We start from the raw sequence: 19,686 nt of genomic DNA, 5'->3' as shown, positions 1-19,686 counted from the left end.
TGGTGTCTCTTGCTTTGATTACAAAGGTGTTGAGAACAAGAATGGGGAAGAAGAAAAGCGATCCAAGCGACAAGAACTCAAATGAACACAAATATCTCTCTCTCTCACTAGTCGCTAAATGTTTGGAGTGATTTCGGACTTGGGAGAGGATTTGATCTCTTGTTTGTGTCTTGGAGTGAAGTCTAGAGCTCTTGTATTGAATGTAATGGCTGAAAACTTGGATGCCTTGAAGTGTGGTGGTTAGGGTATTTATAGCCCCACCCACCAAAATGGCGGTTGGGGAGGCTGTCTGCCGATGGACGAACTGGACAGTCCGGTGCGCCACCGGACACTGTCCGGTGCGCCAGCCACGTCACCCAACCGTTAGGGTTCGACCGTTGGAGCTACTGACAGCTGGGCCACCGGACAGTCCGGTGGTGCACCGAACAGTCACTGTTCTCTGTCCGGTGTGCCTTCTGGCGCCTGCTCTGACTCTGCGCGAACTGTCCGCGCATTGTAGCGTTCACTGTTCACTTTTGCAGACGACCGTTGGTGCTGTAGCCGTTACTCCGCAAGGCTCACCGGACAGTCCGGTGCTACACCGGACAGTTCGGTGAATTATAGCGGAGTGGCTTTCCCAGAAACCCGAAGGTAGCGAGTTCGAGTTGATCCACCCTGGTGCACCGGACACTGTCCGGTGGCACACCGGACAGTCCGGTGCGCCAGACCAGGGCTACATTCGGTTTCTTTTGCTCCTTTTGTTTTGAACTCTATCTTGGACTTTTTATTGGTTTGTGTTGAACCTTTGGCACCTGTAGAACTCTTAATCTATAGCAAACTAGTTAGTCCAATTGTTTGTGTTGGGCAATTCAACCACCAAAATCATTTAAGAAAAGGTTTGACCCTATTTCCCTTTCAATCTCCCCCTTTTTGGTGATTGATGCCAACACAAACCAAAGCAAATATATAAGTGTAGAATTGAACTAGTTTGCATAAGGTAAGTGCAAAGGTTGCTTGGAATTAAACCAATTTAAACTTTCATAAGATATGCATGAATTGCTTTCTTTCTTTTAACATTTTGGACCACATTTGCACCACTTGTTTTGTTTTTGCAAATTCTTTTGGAAATTTTTTTCAAAGTCTTTTGCAAATAGGCAAAGGTATATAAGTAAGATTTCGAGAGGCATTTTCAAGATTTTGAAATTTTCTCCCCCTGTTTCAAATGCTTTTGCTTTGACTAAACAAAACTCTCCCTTAATGAAATTCTCCTCTTAGTGTTCAAGAGGGTTTTACCAATTGAGATAGAATTTCTTAAAGGAATGCTAATTTCAAAGATACCAATTGAAAAACATTTAAAGACTTAAACTTGTTTCGAAAAATTTTGAAATTGGTGTAGTGGTGCGGTCCTTTTGCTTTGAGCTAATACTTTCTCCCCTTTTGCATGAATCGCCAAAAACGGATACTTTGAGTGAAATATGAGCCCTAAGTAAAATTTTCTCCCCCTTTGGCAAACAATATATGAGTGAAAGATTATACCAATGTGGAGAGATGGCGGAATACCGGCAAAGAGTAAATAATATCGATGGAGTTGAGTGGAAGCGTCGTCTTTGTCGAATACTCCATTTCCTTTCAATTCTATGACTAAGCATAAGAATACACTTGAAAACACATTAGTCATAGACATAAAAGAGATATGATCAAAGGTATATGAATGAGCAATGTGTGCAAAGTATCAATCAAAGTTCCTAAAATCAAGAATATTTAGCTCATTCCTAAGTTTGGTAAAGGTTTTCTCATCTAATGGCTTGGTAAAGATATCGGCTAATTGTTCTTTCGTGTTAATATAGGCTATCTCGATATCCCCCTTTGTTGGTGATCTCTCAAAAAGTGATACCGAATGACTATGTGCTTAGTGCGGCTGTGTTCAACGGGATTATCCGTCATGCGGATTGTACTCTCATTATCACATAGGAGAGGGACTTTGCTAAATTTGTAGCCATAGTCCCTAAGGGTTTGCCTCATTCAAAGCAATTGCGCGCAACAATGGCTTGCGGCAATATACTCGGCTTCGGTGATAGAAAGAGCTACTGAGTTTTGTTTCTTTGAAGCCCAAGACACCAGGGATCTCCCCAGAAACTGACAAGTCCCTGATGTGCTCTTCCTATCAATTTTACACTCTGCCCAATCAGCATCTGAATATCCTAATAAATCAAAAGAGGATCCCTTGGGGTACCAAAGACCAAACTTAGGAGTATAAACTAAATATCTCAAGATTCTCTTCACGACCCTAAGATGAATTTCCTTAGAATCGGCTTGGAACCTTGCACACATGCATACGGAAAGCATAATATCCGGTCGAAATGCACATAAGTGGAGTAAAGATCCTATCATCAACCAGTATACCTTTTGATCTACGGATTTACCTCCCGTTTCGAGGTTGAGATGCCCATTGGTTCCCATGGGTGCCTTGATGGGTTTGGCATCCTTCATTCCAAACTTGGTAAGTATGTCATGAATGTACTTCGTTTGGCTGATGAAGGTTCCCTCTTGGAGTTGCTTGACTTGAAATCCTAGAAAATACTTCAACTCCCCCATCATAGACATCTCGAATTTTTGTACCATGATCCTACTAAACTCTTCACAAGTAGATTTGTTAGTAGACCTAAATATGATATCATCAACATAAATTTGGCATACAAACAAATCTTTTGCAATAGTTTTAGTAAAGAGAGTATGATCAGCCTTGCCGACTTTGAAGCCATTAATGATAAGAAAATCTCTTAGGCATTCATACCATGCTCTTGGGGCTTGCTTGAGCCCATAAAGCGCCTTTGAGAGTTTGTAAACATGGTTAGGGTACTCTCTATCTTCAAAGCCGGGAGGTTGCTCAACATAGACCTCTTCCTTGATTGGTCCATTGAGGAAGGCACTCTTCACGTCCATTTGGTAAAGCTTAAAGCCATGGTAAGTAGCATAGGCAAGTAATATGCGAATTGACTCAAGCCTAGCTACGGGTGCATAGGTTTCACCAAAATCCAAACCTTCGACTTGTGAATAACCCTTAGCCATAAGTCGTGCTTTGTTCCTTGTCACCACACCATGCTCATCTTGCTTGTCGCGGAATACCCACTTGGTTCCTACAACATTTTGGTTAGGACGTGGAACCAAATGTCATACCTCATTTCTCGTGAAGTTGCTGAGCTCCTCTTGCATCGCCAGCACCCAATCCGAATCTTTAAGTGCATCCTCTACCCTGTGTGGCTCAATAGAGGTAACAAAAGAGTAATGTTCACAAAAATGAGCGACTCAAGATTGAGTGGTTACCCCCTTATGAATATCGCCGAGGATGGTGTTCACGGGGTGATCTCTTTGAATCGCCTGGTGGACTCTTGGGTGTGGCGGCCTTGGACCCTGATCATCTTCCTTGTCTTGATCATTGACATCTCCCCCTTGATCATTGTCCTCCTCTTGAGGTGGCTCATCCTCTTGATCTTCATTTTCATTATCTTGAGCCTGTTCCTCATCTTGAGTTGGTGGAGATGCTTGTATGGAAGGTGATGGTTGATCTTGTGCTTGTGGAGGCTCTTCGGATTCCTTAGGACACACATCCCCAATGGACATGTTCCTTAGCACGACGCACGGAGCCTCTTCATCATCTAGCTCATCAAGATCAACTTGCTCCACTTGGGAGCCGTTAGTCTCATCAAACACAATGTCACAAGAAACTTCAACTAGTCCAGTGGACTTGTTAAAGACTCTATATGCCCTTGTGTTTGAGTCATAACTAAGTAAAAAGCCTTCTATAGCCTTAGGAGCAAATTTAGATTTTCTACCTCTTTTGACAAGAATAGAACATTTGCTACCAAAGACTCTAAAATATGAAACATTGGGCTTTTTACCGGTGAGGAGTTCATATGATGTCTTCTTGAGGATTCGGTGAAGGTAGAGCCGGTTGATGGAGTAGCAGGCGGTGTTAATCGCCTCAGCCCAAAACCGGTTTGGTGCTTTGTACTCATCAAGCATGGTCCTCGCCATGTCAAGTAGAGTTCTATTCTTCCTCTCCACTACACCATTTTGTTGTGGCATGTAGGGAGAAGAGAACTCATGCTTGATGCCCTCCTCCTCAAGGAAGCCTTCAATTTGTGAGTTCTTGAACTCCGTCCCATTGTCGCTTCTTATCTTCTTGATTCTCAGTCCGAACTCATTTTGAGCCCGTCTCAAGAATCCCTTTAATGTTTCTTGGGTTTGAGATTTTTCCTGCAAAAAAATACCCAAGTGAAGCGAGAATAGTCATCCACAATTACAAGACAATACTTACTCCCGCTGATGCTTATGTAAGCGATCGGGCCGAATAGATCCATATGGAGTAGCTTAAGCGGCCTGTCGGTCGTTATGATGTTCTTGTGTGGATGATGGGCACCAACTTGCTTTTCTGCTTGACATGCGCTACAAATCCTGTCTTTCTCAAAATGAACATTGGTTAGTCCCAAAATGTGCTCTCCCTTTAGAAGCTTGTGAAGATTCTTCATCCCAACATGGGCTAGTCGGCGATGCCAGAGCCAACCCATATTAGTCTTAGCAATTAAACAAGTGTCGAGTTCAGCTCTATTGAAATCAACTAAGTACAGCTGACCCTCTAACACTCCCTTAAATGCTACTGAATCATCACTTCTTCTAAAGACAGTAACACCTAAATCTGTAAAAAGACAGTTGTAACCCATTTTGCATAATTGAGAAACTGAAAGCAAATTGTAATCTAATGAGTCTACAAGAAAAACATTGGAAATAGAATGGTCAGGTGATATAACAATTTTACCAAGTCCTTTAACCAAACCTTGATTTCCATCCCCGAATGTGATAGCTCTTTAGGGATCTTGATTTTTCTCATAGGAGGAGAACATCTTTTTCTCCCCAGTCATGTGGTTTGTGCACCCGCTATCAATGATCCAACTTGAGCCCCCATATGCATAAACCTACAAAACAGGTTTAGGCCTTGTTCTTAGGCACCCAAACGGTCTTGGGTCCTTTCACATTAGAAACAAGCACCTTGGGTACCCAAACACAAGTCTTGGAGCCCTTGTGTTTGCCCCCAACATATTTGACAACTACTTTGCCTGATTTGTTAGTTAAAACATATGATGCATCAAAAGTCTTAAATGAAACATTAAGTTCATTTGATGCAATAAGAGATTTCTTTTTAGGCAATTTAACACGAGTGGATTGCCAAGAACTAGATGCCTCACTCTTATACATAAAAGCATGATGAGAGCCAGAGTGGGACTTTCTAGAATGAATTCTCCTAATCTTATCCTAAGGATAACCAGCAGGATATAAAATATAGCCCTTGTTATCCTGTGGCATGGGAGCTTTGCCCTTAACATAATTAGACAATCTTTTAGGGACATTAATTTTGACATTGCCTCCCTGTTGGAAGCCAATGCCATCCTTAATGCCAGGGCGTCTCCCGTTATAGAGCATGCTTCTAGCAAATTTAATTTTTTTCATTTTCTAAGTCATGCTCATTAATTTTGGCACTAAGTTGAGCTATGTGATTATTTTGTTGTTTAATTAAAGCTAGGTGATCATGGATAACATCAACATTAATGTCTCTACATCTAGTACAAATAGTAACATGATCAACATTAGATGTAGAGGGTTCGCATACATTTAATTCATCAATCTTACCATGTAACATGGCATTCTCATTTCTAAGATTGGAAATAGAATCATTGCAAACATTTAAATCCTTAGCCTTAGCAATTAATTTTTCATTCTCAATCTTAAGGCTAGAAAGTGATTCATTCAACTTGTCAATTTTAGCAATCAAACTAGCATTATCATTTTTAAGGTTGACAAGAGAATCATCGCACACATTTAACTTTTCAACCTTAGCAATTAATTTGGCATTTTCATTTCTAAGGTTAGAAATAGTGTCATGGCAAGTGCTAAGCTCATTAGTCAATTTTTCACATTTTTCTATCTCCTGAGCATAAGCATTTTTAACCTTAACATGCTTTTTGTTTTCCTTAATAAGGAAGTCCTCTTGGCTATCCAAGAGTTCATCCTTCTCATGAATAGAACCTATCAACTCATTTAATTTTTTCTTTTGTTGCATGTTTAGGTTGGCAAAAAGAGCAAGCAAATTATCTTCATCATCACTAGATGTTGCATATTTAGTGGAGGCTCTAGATTTTACCTTCTTTTTGCCATCTTTTGCAATGAGGCACTTGTGACTGACGTTGGGGAAGAGGAGGCCCTTATTGATGGCGATGTTGGTGGCTTCCTCATCGGAGGAGGAGTCGGTGGAGCTCTCGTTGGAGTCCCACTCTCGACACACTGGGCATCGCCGCCCTTCTTCTTGTAGTACCTCTTCTTTTCCTTCCTCTTTTCCTTCTTGTCGTCGCCCCTGTCACTATCACTTGACATAGGACATTTTGCAATAAAATGACCAGGCTTACCACACCTGTAGCAAACTTTCTCGGAGCGGGGCTTGTAATCCTTCCTCCTCCTTTGCTTGAGGATTTGGCGGAAGCTCTTGATGATGAGCGCCATTTCCTTGTTGTCGAGCTTGGAGGCGTCGATGGGAAGCCTACTTGATATAGACTCTTCTTTCTTCTCCTTTGTTGCTTTGAAGGCAACGGGTTGCACCTCGGGTGTTGAGGTGGCGCCTCGCTCGATGATTTGTTTGGAGCCTTTGATCATCAATTCAAAGCTCACAAACTTTCCTATGACCTCCTCAAGAGACATTAGCTTGTATCTAGGATCACCATGAATTAATCAAACTTAAGTAGGATTAAGAAAAACAAGTGATCTTAGAATAACCTTGACCATTTCATGGTCATCCCATTTTATGCTCCAGAGGTTGCGCACTTGGTTCACCAAGGTCTTGAGCCGGTTGTACATGGCTTGTGGCTCCTCTCCTTAGTTGAGCATGAATCGACCGAGCTCCCCCTCGATCGTTTCCTGCTTGGTGATCTTGGTCACCTCATCTCCTTCATGCGCGGTTTTGAGTACGTCCCAAATCTCTCTGGCACTCTTCAATCCTTGTACCTTATTATACTCCCCTCAACTTAGACAGGCGAGGAGTATAGTAGTGGCTTGGGAGTTGAAGTGCCAGATTTGGGCAACCTCGTCCGAATCATAATCTTCATCCCCTACGGATGGTACCTGTGCTCCAAACTCAACAACATCCTAAATGCTAGTGTGGAGTGAGGTTAGATGGTGCCTCATTTTATCACTCCACATACAGTAATCTTCACCATCAAAAACAGGTGGTTTTCCTAATGGGACGGAAAGTAAAGGAGTGCGTTTGGGAATGCGAGGATAGCATAGGGGGATCTTACTAAACTTCTTGCGCTCATGGCGCTTAGAAGTGACGGACGGTGCGTCGGAGCCGGAGGTGGAGGGCGATGAAGAATCGGTCTCGTAGTAGACCACCTTCTTCATTTTCTTCTTCTTGTCGCCACTCCAGTGCGACTTAACGCGGGGAGGTGATTCTCCCTTTCCTTTGGACCCGGACTCCCTTGATGGAGCCTTCCCGTAGCTTGTGGCGGGCTTCTCGCCGGTCATGAACTCCTTCTTGGCGTGATCTTCCGACATCACTTCGAGCGGTTAGGCTCTAATAAAGTACCGGGCTCTGATACCAATTGAAAGTCACCTAGAGGGGGGTGAATAGGCGGAATCTGAAAATTATAAACTTAAGCACACACTACAAGCCGAGGTTAGCGTTAGAATTAAAATCGAGTCCGAAAGAGAGGGTGAAAACAAATCACAAGCAAATGAAGAGAGTGACACGATGATTTGTTTTACCGAGGTTCGGTTCTTGCAAACCTACTCCCCGTTGAGGTGGTCACAAAGACCGGGTCTCTTTCAACCCTTTCCCTCTCCCAAACGGTCACCTAGACCGAGTGAGCTTTTCTCCTCAATCAATTGGGACACTTAGTCCCCATAAGGACCACCACAACTTGGTGTCTCTTGCTTTGATTACAAAGGTGTTGAGAACAAGAATGGGGAAGAAGAAAAGCGATCCAAGCGAAAAGAACTCAAATGAACACAAATATCTCTCTCTCACTAGTCGCTAAATGTTTGGAGTGATTCCGGACTTGGGAGAGGATTTGATCTCTTGTTTGTGTCTTGGAGTGAAGTCTAGAGCTCTTGTATTGAATGTAATGGCTGAAAACTTGGATGCCTTGAAGTGTGGTGGTTGGGGTATTTATAGCCCCACCCACCAAAATGGTTGTTGGGGAGGCTATCTGTCGATGGACGCACCAGACAGTCCGGTGCGCTAGCCACGTCACCCAACCGTTAGGGTTCAACCGTTCGAACTGCTGACAGCTGGGCCACTGGACAGTCCGGTGGTGCACCAGACAGTCACTGTTCACTGTCCGGTGCGCCTTCTGGCGTCTGCTCTAACTCTGCGCGATCTGTCCGTGCACTGTAGCATTCACTGTTCACTTTTGCAGACAACCGTTGGCGCTGTAGCTGTTACTCCGCATGGCTCACCGGACAGTCCGGTGCTACATCGGACAGTCCGGTGAATGATAGCGGAGTGGCTTTTCCAGAAACCCAAAGGTAGCGAGTTCGAGTTGATCCACCCTGGTGCACCGGACACTGTCCGGTGGCACACCGGACAGTCCGGTGCGCCAAACTAGGGCTGCCTTCGGTTCCTTTTGCTCCTTCTGTTTTGAACCCTATCTTGGACTTTTTATTGGTTTGTGTTGAACCTTTGGCACCTGTAGAACTCATAATCTAGAGCAAACTAGTTAGTCCAATTGTTTGTGTTGGGCAATTCAACCACCAAAATCATTTAAGAAAAGGTTTGACCCTATTTCCCTTTCACAACCTAGTCAAGGGACACATATGGTGTTAGGATTGTGCCATATAGGGCTATGATGCCACCTGGGCATCTTGAGAGAGCTAGGGGGATTCTATGTATAGCCCTTGAGTTGTATAGCCCAAGAGCCTAGCCAACACAAGGTTTGGGCCATAGCGCACAGGGCTCTAAGAATGGTAGGATGACACATGTCACTTTATTATGTGGTTACACATGTGAGACAATGTGGAAGTACTGTTACACATGTCACTTTAATTAGTATGTTTCTCTCATAGAGTCAATTATGTTTGAATTTAAAACCGTTTAACTGAACACATTCTAGGAAAACACTTGTTTTGCATCACAGGGAGTATGGCTTGTCATTGTTGGTTACCATGACAATGGTATCCTTGGGAATAAAACTACACTAGTTTGTTACTACTAACTCAATGCAAGTTCGGAATAATCATATTCTCTTTGAAGCCTGACATGAATATTTTGTATGTTTTATAGAAAAAAGATAGGTGGCTACCTGCCCAACAAGAAATTCTTTTGGGAGCTGCTAGGATTATCGAATCACATGGCATTGAACTAGGAAGCACCATGCAGTGTTATTCATTCATGCTTCCAGGACTTAGGTAAGTACATCAATATTTGGTTCTTTTAACATATAGATGCATAAGTGTTATGCTACAAAGCCAAGGAGCCTTAAGCTCTATCAAAGTACATGTAACATTTCTTCTTTGGTACCTAGGTTAAGTACATTTTTAAGTTAACGTTTATGGCGAACCATGAGAGCATCTTATGGTTTATGTTTTTCAGTTCTCATAAACTTATGCAAGTTTGATTGAACAATTTGCTTATTGGTTCATTGTAACTTGCATGCTAAAGACTTCCTTGCATTTTAGACATTTTCCTCTCGAAGAGAACATCTTTGATTAATCGGTACCATTTTCAAATATTTATTCACTTTCTCACTTTTTTGATGAGGTATTGCATTCATTGGTAGGTGAATACAAATGACACCTAGGAGTTTTGCATATGAGTGCAAAGGTAAATACGTCAGTGTTTTATGTCTTCACAGACCACCGACACCGACTACTGATACTATTTTGTTACTGCCTTCTCCTTTGGAACTAAGTCTTAGGTCCCTTTATCTGGTCTTCAATTTTGGTTGGTGCTTGGATATATTTCTCTATACCTTCATTATCCAATGTACACTGGTGAATTTGCTCTATGTGTCATGTCGTGAGCGGATTAGTGCTCGTTTCTATGAAAAGTTGGGGTTTAACCTCTAAATTTCAAGTGTTTGTTACAATACTCAATTGTCTAGATTGATCGGGCACTCTAACACATAGGGCCTTGTCAGTTATGGGTGGATTGAAAAGGATTAGAGGGGATTAAATCCTTTGGTAGTCAAAATTAAATAGAAAATGATTTAATCTCCCTTAGTCCCCTTCGATCCCTATACAACCGAATGTGGCCTAAGGATATCGTGACACATAAGGCTAGTTCTTGCCCTACACAATATCGCACGCATGTGGTATGACCAATGGTCGATACGAACCTTCATGGCACGCATGGTCACTAGGGTAGCTGATCGGGTGACAGGATTGGTATCGATTGTGTTGGGGTCGCACCCGTTAGTATTGACTCTAGCATTGGAGCACTGGTCGGTACCGACTCTAAACAATCTGTATGACTGCATGGTGGCGCATCCTAGTTGTTTTGCATCATTTTGAATTTCAAAAGAAATTAAAAATAAAATCCAAAAAATCTAGAACCTAATCTATAAATAGAGGAGTGTTTGAACCCATTCGCACAACTCACACTTCAAATTTCTCTTCTGCTACCTCATAGTTATTCACCCTCATTTCATACAAGAAAGCATTATTACGATGTCTTTGTCCAGTTTGGACATTGACATGGCCAAAGACGAGGTGATCAAGTTGATGCAGGAAACTATAATACAATATGGGTGGAGATTTCCTTCGAGTCTTCCATATCGAGGAGGCGATTGAGGCAACATCAAAGATATATTGACCGTGATCATGTATCCACCTATGTCCGGTTGATGCAAGAATGCTTCAATGACTCATGCATCTACCCACGGTTCTTCTTTAGTTGAAGGTACCACATGCTAAGGATAGCCTCTTCAAATTTTAGAGAGGGTGGGTGAGCACTCCACCTCCCTCACTATTCAAACTGATGTACTCAACCATAATGGTTTCTCCCCCCACCAAAAGTGCACGGATTCCCTATGCATGCTTGCGTTCTGTAGCATTCTATTGTATAGAGGTGTTATTTCATATTTCGAATAGACGTACAATTCTCATCCCACTATTGACCGTCTTGGACAATTGTTAGCTAAGGGGGAGGAAAGGAGATTTTCTGGTACGATAGAGAGTATAGGTTGCATGCATAGAAAGTGGAGGGACTGTCCCATTAGATGGAGAGGGCAGTTCAGAAGGGGGACACTGGATCCTCAACCATCATACTCGAGACAGTTGTCTCGTATGACTTATGGATTTGACAAGCTTTTTGGTGTGGTGGGTACGAACAATGACGTGAACATGTTCAACCAATCGTCGTTGTTTACTCACATGCTATAGGGTGAGGCACCAAATGTGAACTTCATGGATGAATGGTTACGAGTACAACCAAGGGTACTACCTTGTCGATAGCATCTACTCTCAGTGGTTGGTGTTGTGAAGATCATTTCCCTCCCACGGAATCTAAAGCAGCAGATGTTTGCTACATGCTAGGAGGGCGCATAGAAGGACATAGAGAGGACATTTGGGGGTGCTCAAGGCTCGATTCCATATTCTCGCTACCATAGATCATTCCTTTTTCCACCAGGTACTTTTTGTGATGATGCATGCATATATCATTTTGCACGATATGATCAATGAGGATGAGTGTGGAGGATCGTACTCAATGTGATGCTGTAATGCATGCAAGCTCGATGCATGATCAACTCCAAAATGATTTGATGGTTCCATCCTCCTCTTTTGTCTCTTCTTTCTCATTTAATTTTAGTTTATTTGTCAAATTTTAAGGCCAAATTGTCCGCCCTTTTTGTGTCTTCGTCCATGTCAGTGGTGGAGCAAACTATCAATTTGTTGATTTGCTTAAATAATTTAGCTTGAGCCATCATATGGATAGCCTTATGCAACTTATTTAACTTCCTTCTCTCTCCTTAACTAGGGACTCATCACTACTCTTTGCTAGGTCCTTCCCCTTCCGTTGAGCTCTTGCCCTATCATGGCAGATAGGGCATGGTGTGTCCATAGTTTCTATGACATGGAGCTATAATCACCATCCAAGTTGAGACACCATCTTTTGTTTCTATCACTGGAGTCGTCATCAGTCTACTTCATGCACCACTTGGGCTGATGGGAAGGAGCGCACCACATGTGCTCTAGCTTGAACTCGATTTCACCAGGCTTACTGCAAAAGCTCTCCTTGGGCGCTTCAAACATCATAACATCATCTACACCACTCGACCGAGCCATGTATAAGTGGTTGTAGGTGTTGTTGAAGAGAGTGATCTTTTGGTCGCTTGTCGACCATTAATCATTCAACTGCTTGGGTACGGTGGCGGGCAACTTCTGTGGCGGAGTTGACGGTGTTGGTTATTTGGCCACATAAGGTCGACCCTTCTTATAGTTGTATCAATGGGGTCCATGGAGTGCAATAGCCATGTGTGGATCTATAGATTTATGAACTGAAAACCTGTTGTCAACTTAAAAATGTGTGGAATTTATAAAAAAATGTACTTTTCAGCATTTCACCTTTTATCTTTGTATAGTTCCTTGGTCGTTGGCATTGAGGAGCACCAAAGTAAATAGATTGGTTCAAAGGTGCATCACTATCATTAGTTGAAGTGCCTGCAAAAGGGTGATATGGAGGACGGGCACCATATGGGGAAGGAGCACCCAACGAGAGAGGAAACGGAGGAGCACCATAGGGATATTCATAGTTTATGGAGGACTGAAAGGTGGAGGAAGAGGAGTGTTAGTGGTAAGATCATCATTGGAAAGAGGAGCATACATATATGGTCGGTAGAGACGGGAGCATACAAATATGGAAACATAGGTTGTGAACTCAAGAAACGAGGATGGGCACAAACATCCTCATAATGATGATGTACAGAAGAAAGACCATCAAATAAGACTTGTCCCATGTCGACAGGGATGTTAGGACATTGTGGAGACAAGTTGTTGAGCAAATCGGTAAAGTTTTGAAGCTTGAATTCCATCTAGGATCTATTTTAGAATAGAGTGAAAACTACAATATGAATGAATACAAGTTAATTAAAGCAAAATGTGTGAATAACTGAATAACTTAGACACCCCTTTGTTTACAGAGCGAATTCTTTTTTTTATTTTCTGAACTTTAAATGGTCAAAATGGCACTACCAATCAGAAGGGTCGACACTGACATGTTTGAATCGGTACCGGCCGGTTCTAATCGGTATGGACCATAACTTCCAACACAATCGTCGACACCGACCGATTCTAATTGGTATAGACCGTAACTTCTAACACAACAGCTAGTATCGGTCTGACTCCAATATTCAAGTTAGTACTGACGGCTGGCCAGGTTGACAGGGCTACTCACCACTGTTGGAGTAGAGACGGTTGGCTGGGCCACATCATGTGTTGGATCCATAGTGCTAAAGTTTAGCACTATACTTCTAGCTAAATTTTAGCACTTAGAGATTCAAAAAGGAGTACTAAAAGATGTTAAATGAAGTGCTAAACATTAGCGCCCATTAGTAGTTTAGCTCCACTCACTCAAAGTGATTCAGGATGAGAAAAAGACATCTACTATCCTTTTCACTCCACTCACTCTCTCCCCACCCACCCACCTTAGTTAAAAGTATGGATGTCTTTCTATATCAATATGCTAAAATTTTGCATATACATCCAAACTCTACCAATATGCAAAACTTAGCTCTCCATTTAAGAGGCTAGTACTTTGCTAAAGTAGCAAGTTTAGCACATAGATTGCTAACAAGGGAACAACACATAGAAAAAAACTTCTAATTGAAGCGGCGACAATGTTTTGGTCTATTTGGCTTTGTCGCAATGATGTTTTTTTACTTTTAAACCAAAACCATCAATTATGTAGGTTCTTTTCAGAGCAACATACTGGCTCAGATTATAGAGATTGTTGTAGAAAAAAACAACGTCAACACGAGGTCCTTGTGGTATGTCGATACTTAGAGGTGGTGGCTATGGAGATCTTTGCGAGCCATGGATGGAGATCCAACGCTAGATTAGAAGGAGCTTGATTTGATGATGTTTTTCTTCTAGGAATGTTTATGATGGATGGTTGTCTTTTTTTCGATTTGTAAGGCCGTATGCAATAGATTGCAAAAGGCTGAAATATTTTGTTTCCATAATAAAAAGGCCAAGTTTAGCACATACTATACCCAAAATCTAGGCACCGTAGCCGTCGCTAGTTGCGCGTAGGGCGGCGGGTTGACTGCCGTCACCATGCCGGAACGCCCGGCCAAAACTTCTAGTCCTGGCCTTCTGGCGTTTTGTGAACTGCAGTTACAGCTAGACGCCCGTGAGGCGCAAAGAGAGGTGTTTCGACTAGTTCATGCCCTACAAGAAGAATGGATTCGCGCAAGAAAAGAAAAGAATTTGAAGCTTCCTATCTTCATCTATCTCTATATGAAAGTTCACGCTCCGGCTACTTGGCTGAACTCGCCTTCTCTGCATACGCCTACATCGATGGTCATCGTCTTCTCCCCGTTCTTGCCATCCTTGGGCGAAGACACCACTCGGCAGCAATTTCGCCTTGGAGACTGCAAATCATGTTACATCGCATCAGTGACCCATTTATTTAGAAATGAAACCTTGTAGTCGCTAACTAGTGGTACCATCCAGGTCCAGCTTTTTATATCAGCACTGGTATCAGAATTTTATAAAAGTTAGACTATCCATGCAGTTCTTGTTTCTCGGGGAGTGAAACGGTCTAAGTTTCACTAAATCTATATAAACAATACAAAAAAACATCATGCAAAATAGATCATTAGATTAACAGGGATACCATATTTATATTCTTTTGTAGACGAAAGGAACATGTATTGGCATTGCAATTTCTGTTTTCTTTAAGCTTGCCTTGCCTCTTACGGACATGGAGTAGCTGGCTGCGTATTCTAATCCAAGCAAGCAACAATGCTGGCCACTTGGCCAGTATGTGCGTTGCCCAGTTGTCAGTCCTCTCTAAATTGCAATGCATCATGTGCTGCAGTTATTTGGTTGCAAAAGAAGAAAAAATGCAGATATTAAAGAAAAAAAAAGCAATGATGTGGCATGAAAGATTACCCTGTCCCAGAGCCCGGGGTCAGGCTTCTTGAGCACGACGATGTGATCGAGATGCGCGTCCGGGTCGGTTATGTCCCACCGGCACGCGGGCCGCGTCTCGTTCGGGTGGCGCCACCGGTCGTACCGCGTCTCCGTGGTCACCCCGCCACGCAAGGCCGCACGCCGCGCCGACGACAGGTAGTACACGGCGGGCTTCTGGCACGGGCTGCGCGCCAGGGGCCTCGTGTTGAACGCGTACGCCGTGTAGTCGGCGCGCCGGTACCAGTTGAGGAACGTGCGCGCCGGCATCTCCATCTCCCGAGGCGACATTATGCCCCTTGCCACCAGCACCGTGAACCCCCACGCGACGGACACCGTCCAACGGTTGGCGCCGTCGTAGCAGATGGACTGCTGCATCAGCCCCGCCGTGTCCAGCTTCACCGGCCCGTCAAACAGCCGCCGCACCGCTGCGGCGCGCGACCTCACCTCCGGGAACAGCGGCTTCACGACGTCGAGGTGGTGCAGCGTCACAATCGGCGCGACCGGGTGGGACGCGAGGAGGCCGAGGAGGTCGCCGTACACGTCGTACTGGTGGAACCCCGGGTGCTTGGTGAGCGGCACGCCCAGCTCCGCCATGCACGCCTGGATCCGGTCATCGCTGCCGTACAGCGCCGGGTACCGGCGGAGGCAGCCGTCCTGCATCCGCGCGAGCGCCTCGGCCAGCGGCCGGCTGATGGCGAAGCCGCCGCCGCCGTACGCCATCCCGTAGGAGAAGTATATGTTCTGCAGGTGGCTCTCGGATAGGGAGCCGATGTAGTAGTGCTGGCGGTGGTCGAACTTGTTGAGCACGGTGAGTAGGTTGTCCGGGAAGAAGACGGTGTCGTCGTCGCCCATGACGAACCAGCGCACGCCGGGGAGGTCGAGGCGGAACGTCTCGGAGACGATGCGGGAGATGCGGATGGCGGAGCGGTGGCCGCGGCGGTGCGTGTAGGGGAAGGCGGAGGTGTCGGACGATATCCTGATGTCCGGGAGCCCCGTGCGCGCCGTGGACATGTTGGACTCGCGCACCTTCCGGTCCAGCCACACGTAACCACGCATGGCGCCGCGCGGGCGCCACCACACCTTGATGTACTCCTTACGCTTGTCCCAGAACCGCGACGACGCCGCGATGCCGAACACCACGTGCTGCAGCGTCGTCGCCGTGGACACAGCTGCGGCCGGAGGGGGCAGCTGCTTCTCCGCCGCCGTGAGGTTGGCGGACACCCGGGAGACCGAGACGGCGTCCGGGACGCAGTTGGAGGCGGCCGACGATGCCGAGGTGAGGAGGAGCTGCAGCGTGTAGAGGAAGTAGAAGGCGGTGAGGGGGAGGAGGAGCAGGAGGAGGAAGCGGAGGAAGGAGGCGGTGAGCGTCTCCTTCCCGCCCCCTCCCTTCATCATCCCCGTCGCCGTGGCTCCTCACAACCTCACCCTGACTGTCTCGAACGAACCTCTCGAAGCCGCCGTCCACCGTTTAGCCCAGCTAATTTAGCCGGCGGAATCAGAAGCGGTGGGATTTCGCGGGGGTGAGAGGCTCACACTGGTCGCGCATTCCCCATTTCCCCTCCGCGCTGCCGCCTGCTGCCCTCCCTCTCTTCAGCTCGGCTTCTCTCCTCACGGTCGGCGATTTGGGTGAGGGACGGTGAGCGCTTCGGTTTCGTGCCCGGTTTGGCCCACCTTTTTCTCCCCGTGCCGCTGCTGCTGTTGCATGCCTGCGGGCGGTCGCTGCTGCTGCTGTGCAGCCTGGAGATTTGCTGCTGGCGCTGTTTGGCCGCGTCCAGCATTCAAGAAGCACGCGTGTGGGAGAGGAGGGAGTGGATGTCTCATTCTTAAGTCTTAACCAAAAAATCCGAAGCGGAGATTTGATAGTGGTTGAAACGGATTCGGAGCTCGTTTTGGCTTGTAGGCATACTTTTGCTGAAATTTGGGTTTTTCGATGCACCATTGCCATTTGCAACTATACTCGGTTTTGCCTTTGCAGGACACAGCTATTTCCGGTTGTGTTGGTAAAAAAAGTGCCGGTGATTTTTTTAAGGCACACTATTTTTTAACTGGTGTTTGAATGCACTAGAGTTAATAGTTAGTGACTAAAATTAGTTAAAACATTCAAACACCCTAATAAACTATTAACTATTTTTGATAATTAGTTAATAGTTAAGTAGTTATTTATTAGCTAGCTAATTCTACTAACAATTTTTAACCAACTAATTATTAGTTCTAATTCATTCAAACACCTCCTTAGATACTCCACCGGCCCAAAATATAGTTTTTTTGCCTTTCTTTTTTTTCTATCCACATTCGGATGAATAACAATGATTTTAGAGATACATACAAACCACATTGATAGATTAACTAAAGAATATATATTTAGCTTAAAATAAATTATATTTTGGTATGGAGGGAGTAGATACAGGGGCGGATTTGGGCCCCGGGACACCTGGGTCGTGGTCTAGGGCGCAACCCAAAAATTCCTCTTCTATATAGGTCTTTTTTTACGAAAAAAATCTAGCCCAAAATATATTTCAGTCAAAAATGTGGCCTAAAAGACCTTTTGCACCGATTGAGCCTGGCGCTGGCAGCCTCCCTGAGTCGCTCAAGTCACGAGAACATAGGCTCTTCCAATTATTTCGCAAACCTACGCGACTGTGTTTCCTATGTTGTCAGCGGCGCGGTCGCCTCCATTCAGTCCTCTATCGCTCTCCATGCCTTCAGGCTCTACGGATCCGGCAAGGGCATAAGGCAGCAACCTCCGAGGCGGCCGGACAGGCTCTGACTCAGTCATCCGCCACCGCCAGTCCGACCTCCACCTACGCTAGTCCGCCTCCAGCGTCCCTGCGACCCTATAGCAATGACGCGCGCGGCCTCCACTGGTGCCACGCCACCGCCCAAATCCGTCCCTGCCATTACATCTTCTCCTAAACTATACAACTTCCTCAACCTGATTCCCTTTATTTTCTTATTCATAGGCGAGGGCGGAGCGCCTCCTTGGCTACAGTTCTACTGGATTATTTTAAATGTTACTACCCCTAAAGATGGGAGTTCAGGCACCGAACTCTTCAGGTGTAGACACTGCAACCACCACAGACGGCTGGGAAGACGACTGGGATGATGACTTGGATGATGAAGCAGCAGCAAATGGCCTTCCGTTGAGATCACAGACGAATAGCAAAGATGGCTGAAACGTGGATTGGGATGACTAAGCTCCTACAAAAGAACTTTGAATGGGTCTGTCAAGTGAGATAGAAGATATTTCTATCTGCCTGACTTGCAGGAAAGACTCTAACGGAGACAACTAAAACTTGAACTAATGGAACTTAGGCTTGGTAAAGTAACCCATATCCTGGAAAGGTGAAGGATTGGCTCACTTCATACGGTTTGTACCATAGAGTTCACTTTTTTCTCTTTGAGCTGATACACGAACTTTAGCAGTATAGATTTTAGTTCTTTTTGGGTTGTAATATTACAGCAGAAATTGTGTTTATATATCGAAAACACATTTTATTCTTTGGGGGGGAGTTAATTATTCTCTTTTGTACACACTCCTGAGTTTCATATCATTAGTGTATCATTGATGCTGCACGCTTGGACTGGTTGGAAAATGCGCGCCGCATGTTCAGATTCCCTTAAAAAGACCACCAGATAGACGATTTGCGCCTATATCTGTGTGAAACAACTCCAATTGAACATCAACCTCCCAATGAGCTGTCTTCTTTATTTTTTCTGCTACTGCATATACATACTACACCATGGGCATGTCAAAATAGGATAGGATACAGAGTTCCACAAGACTCAGCTTCACTAATGTTAATTACCATGTATTATAAGGTGCAGAGACAACACTATTGTGGGTAAGAAAGAAAATGACAAATCATGAACATGTAAAAAAAAGACGGGAAGAATTAAATGGATGAATCCTAACTTCAATTTGGATTTTCTTGTTACCAAGTTTGCAGCAGCCTAGCGGCCATTAATTACTCTAATTTTGATCAAGCTCATAGAAAAAATCTATTAACATCTACAAAACTAAACAAAAGGCACAATTAAGACATATTTCATGGTGGGTTCAATGAAACTAATTCTATGCTGTAGAAACTAGAAGATCACAAGTGTTAAAACTATGAAAGTAGGCCGCACGAATGAACAACCTGAATAGCATGATCGAGGGGATCTGAACCGACTGGGTGAGGACCCAAGCCTGTCAAATACTTAACATGCTTCAGCGCCGAAGCTTCGGAGAAACCCCTCTTTCCAGCCTGCTCAGCATCAAGGGGCAAAGGAAGGCTTCCAAACTGGATATGATAAACAGACCATGATCCATGAATGAACACTATCAGCAATCCCAGTAGCAAATAAGCACCCCTCCTATTCTTGCGGCTGTCATCATTTGAATCAGTTGCCCGATCAACTTTGGGATTCTCACGGGTTGACACAGAAGAGCATTGTCCTCGAGGCATTCTGATAGTCTAAATTCAAATAATGCAAACAGAGAAACAAAATAAGAGTTATCTTCACAAGTACTACTGCTATTGACAGAAT

The 19,686-nt window shown here is 44.5% G+C and overlaps 1 protein-coding gene across 1 annotated transcript; it reads right to left on the bottom strand.

The window, feature by feature from the left end:
• Nucleotides 1–14,169: 14,169 nt before the first annotated feature.
• Nucleotides 14,170–17,100, bottom strand: LOC100501209 (uncharacterized). Its single transcript, XM_020545986.2, has 2 exons — nucleotides 15,136–17,100; nucleotides 14,170–14,612 (listed from the first exon to the last, which is right to left on the bottom strand). The coding sequence occupies exons 1-2, from the start codon at nucleotides 16,549–16,551 to the stop codon at nucleotides 14,487–14,489; spliced, it is 1,542 nt and encodes a 513-aa protein (XP_020401575.1). The 5' UTR covers nucleotides 16,552–17,100; the 3' UTR covers nucleotides 14,170–14,486.
• Nucleotides 17,101–19,686: the final 2,586 nt, after the last annotated feature.

This window comes from Zea mays, chromosome 10 (assembly GCF_902167145.1).
Source record: "Zea mays cultivar B73 chromosome 10, Zm-B73-REFERENCE-NAM-5.0, whole genome shotgun sequence".
Taxonomy (NCBI): domain Eukaryota; kingdom Viridiplantae; phylum Streptophyta; class Magnoliopsida; order Poales; family Poaceae; genus Zea; species Zea mays.
This window is presented reverse-complemented; position numbering and strand designations above follow the sequence as displayed.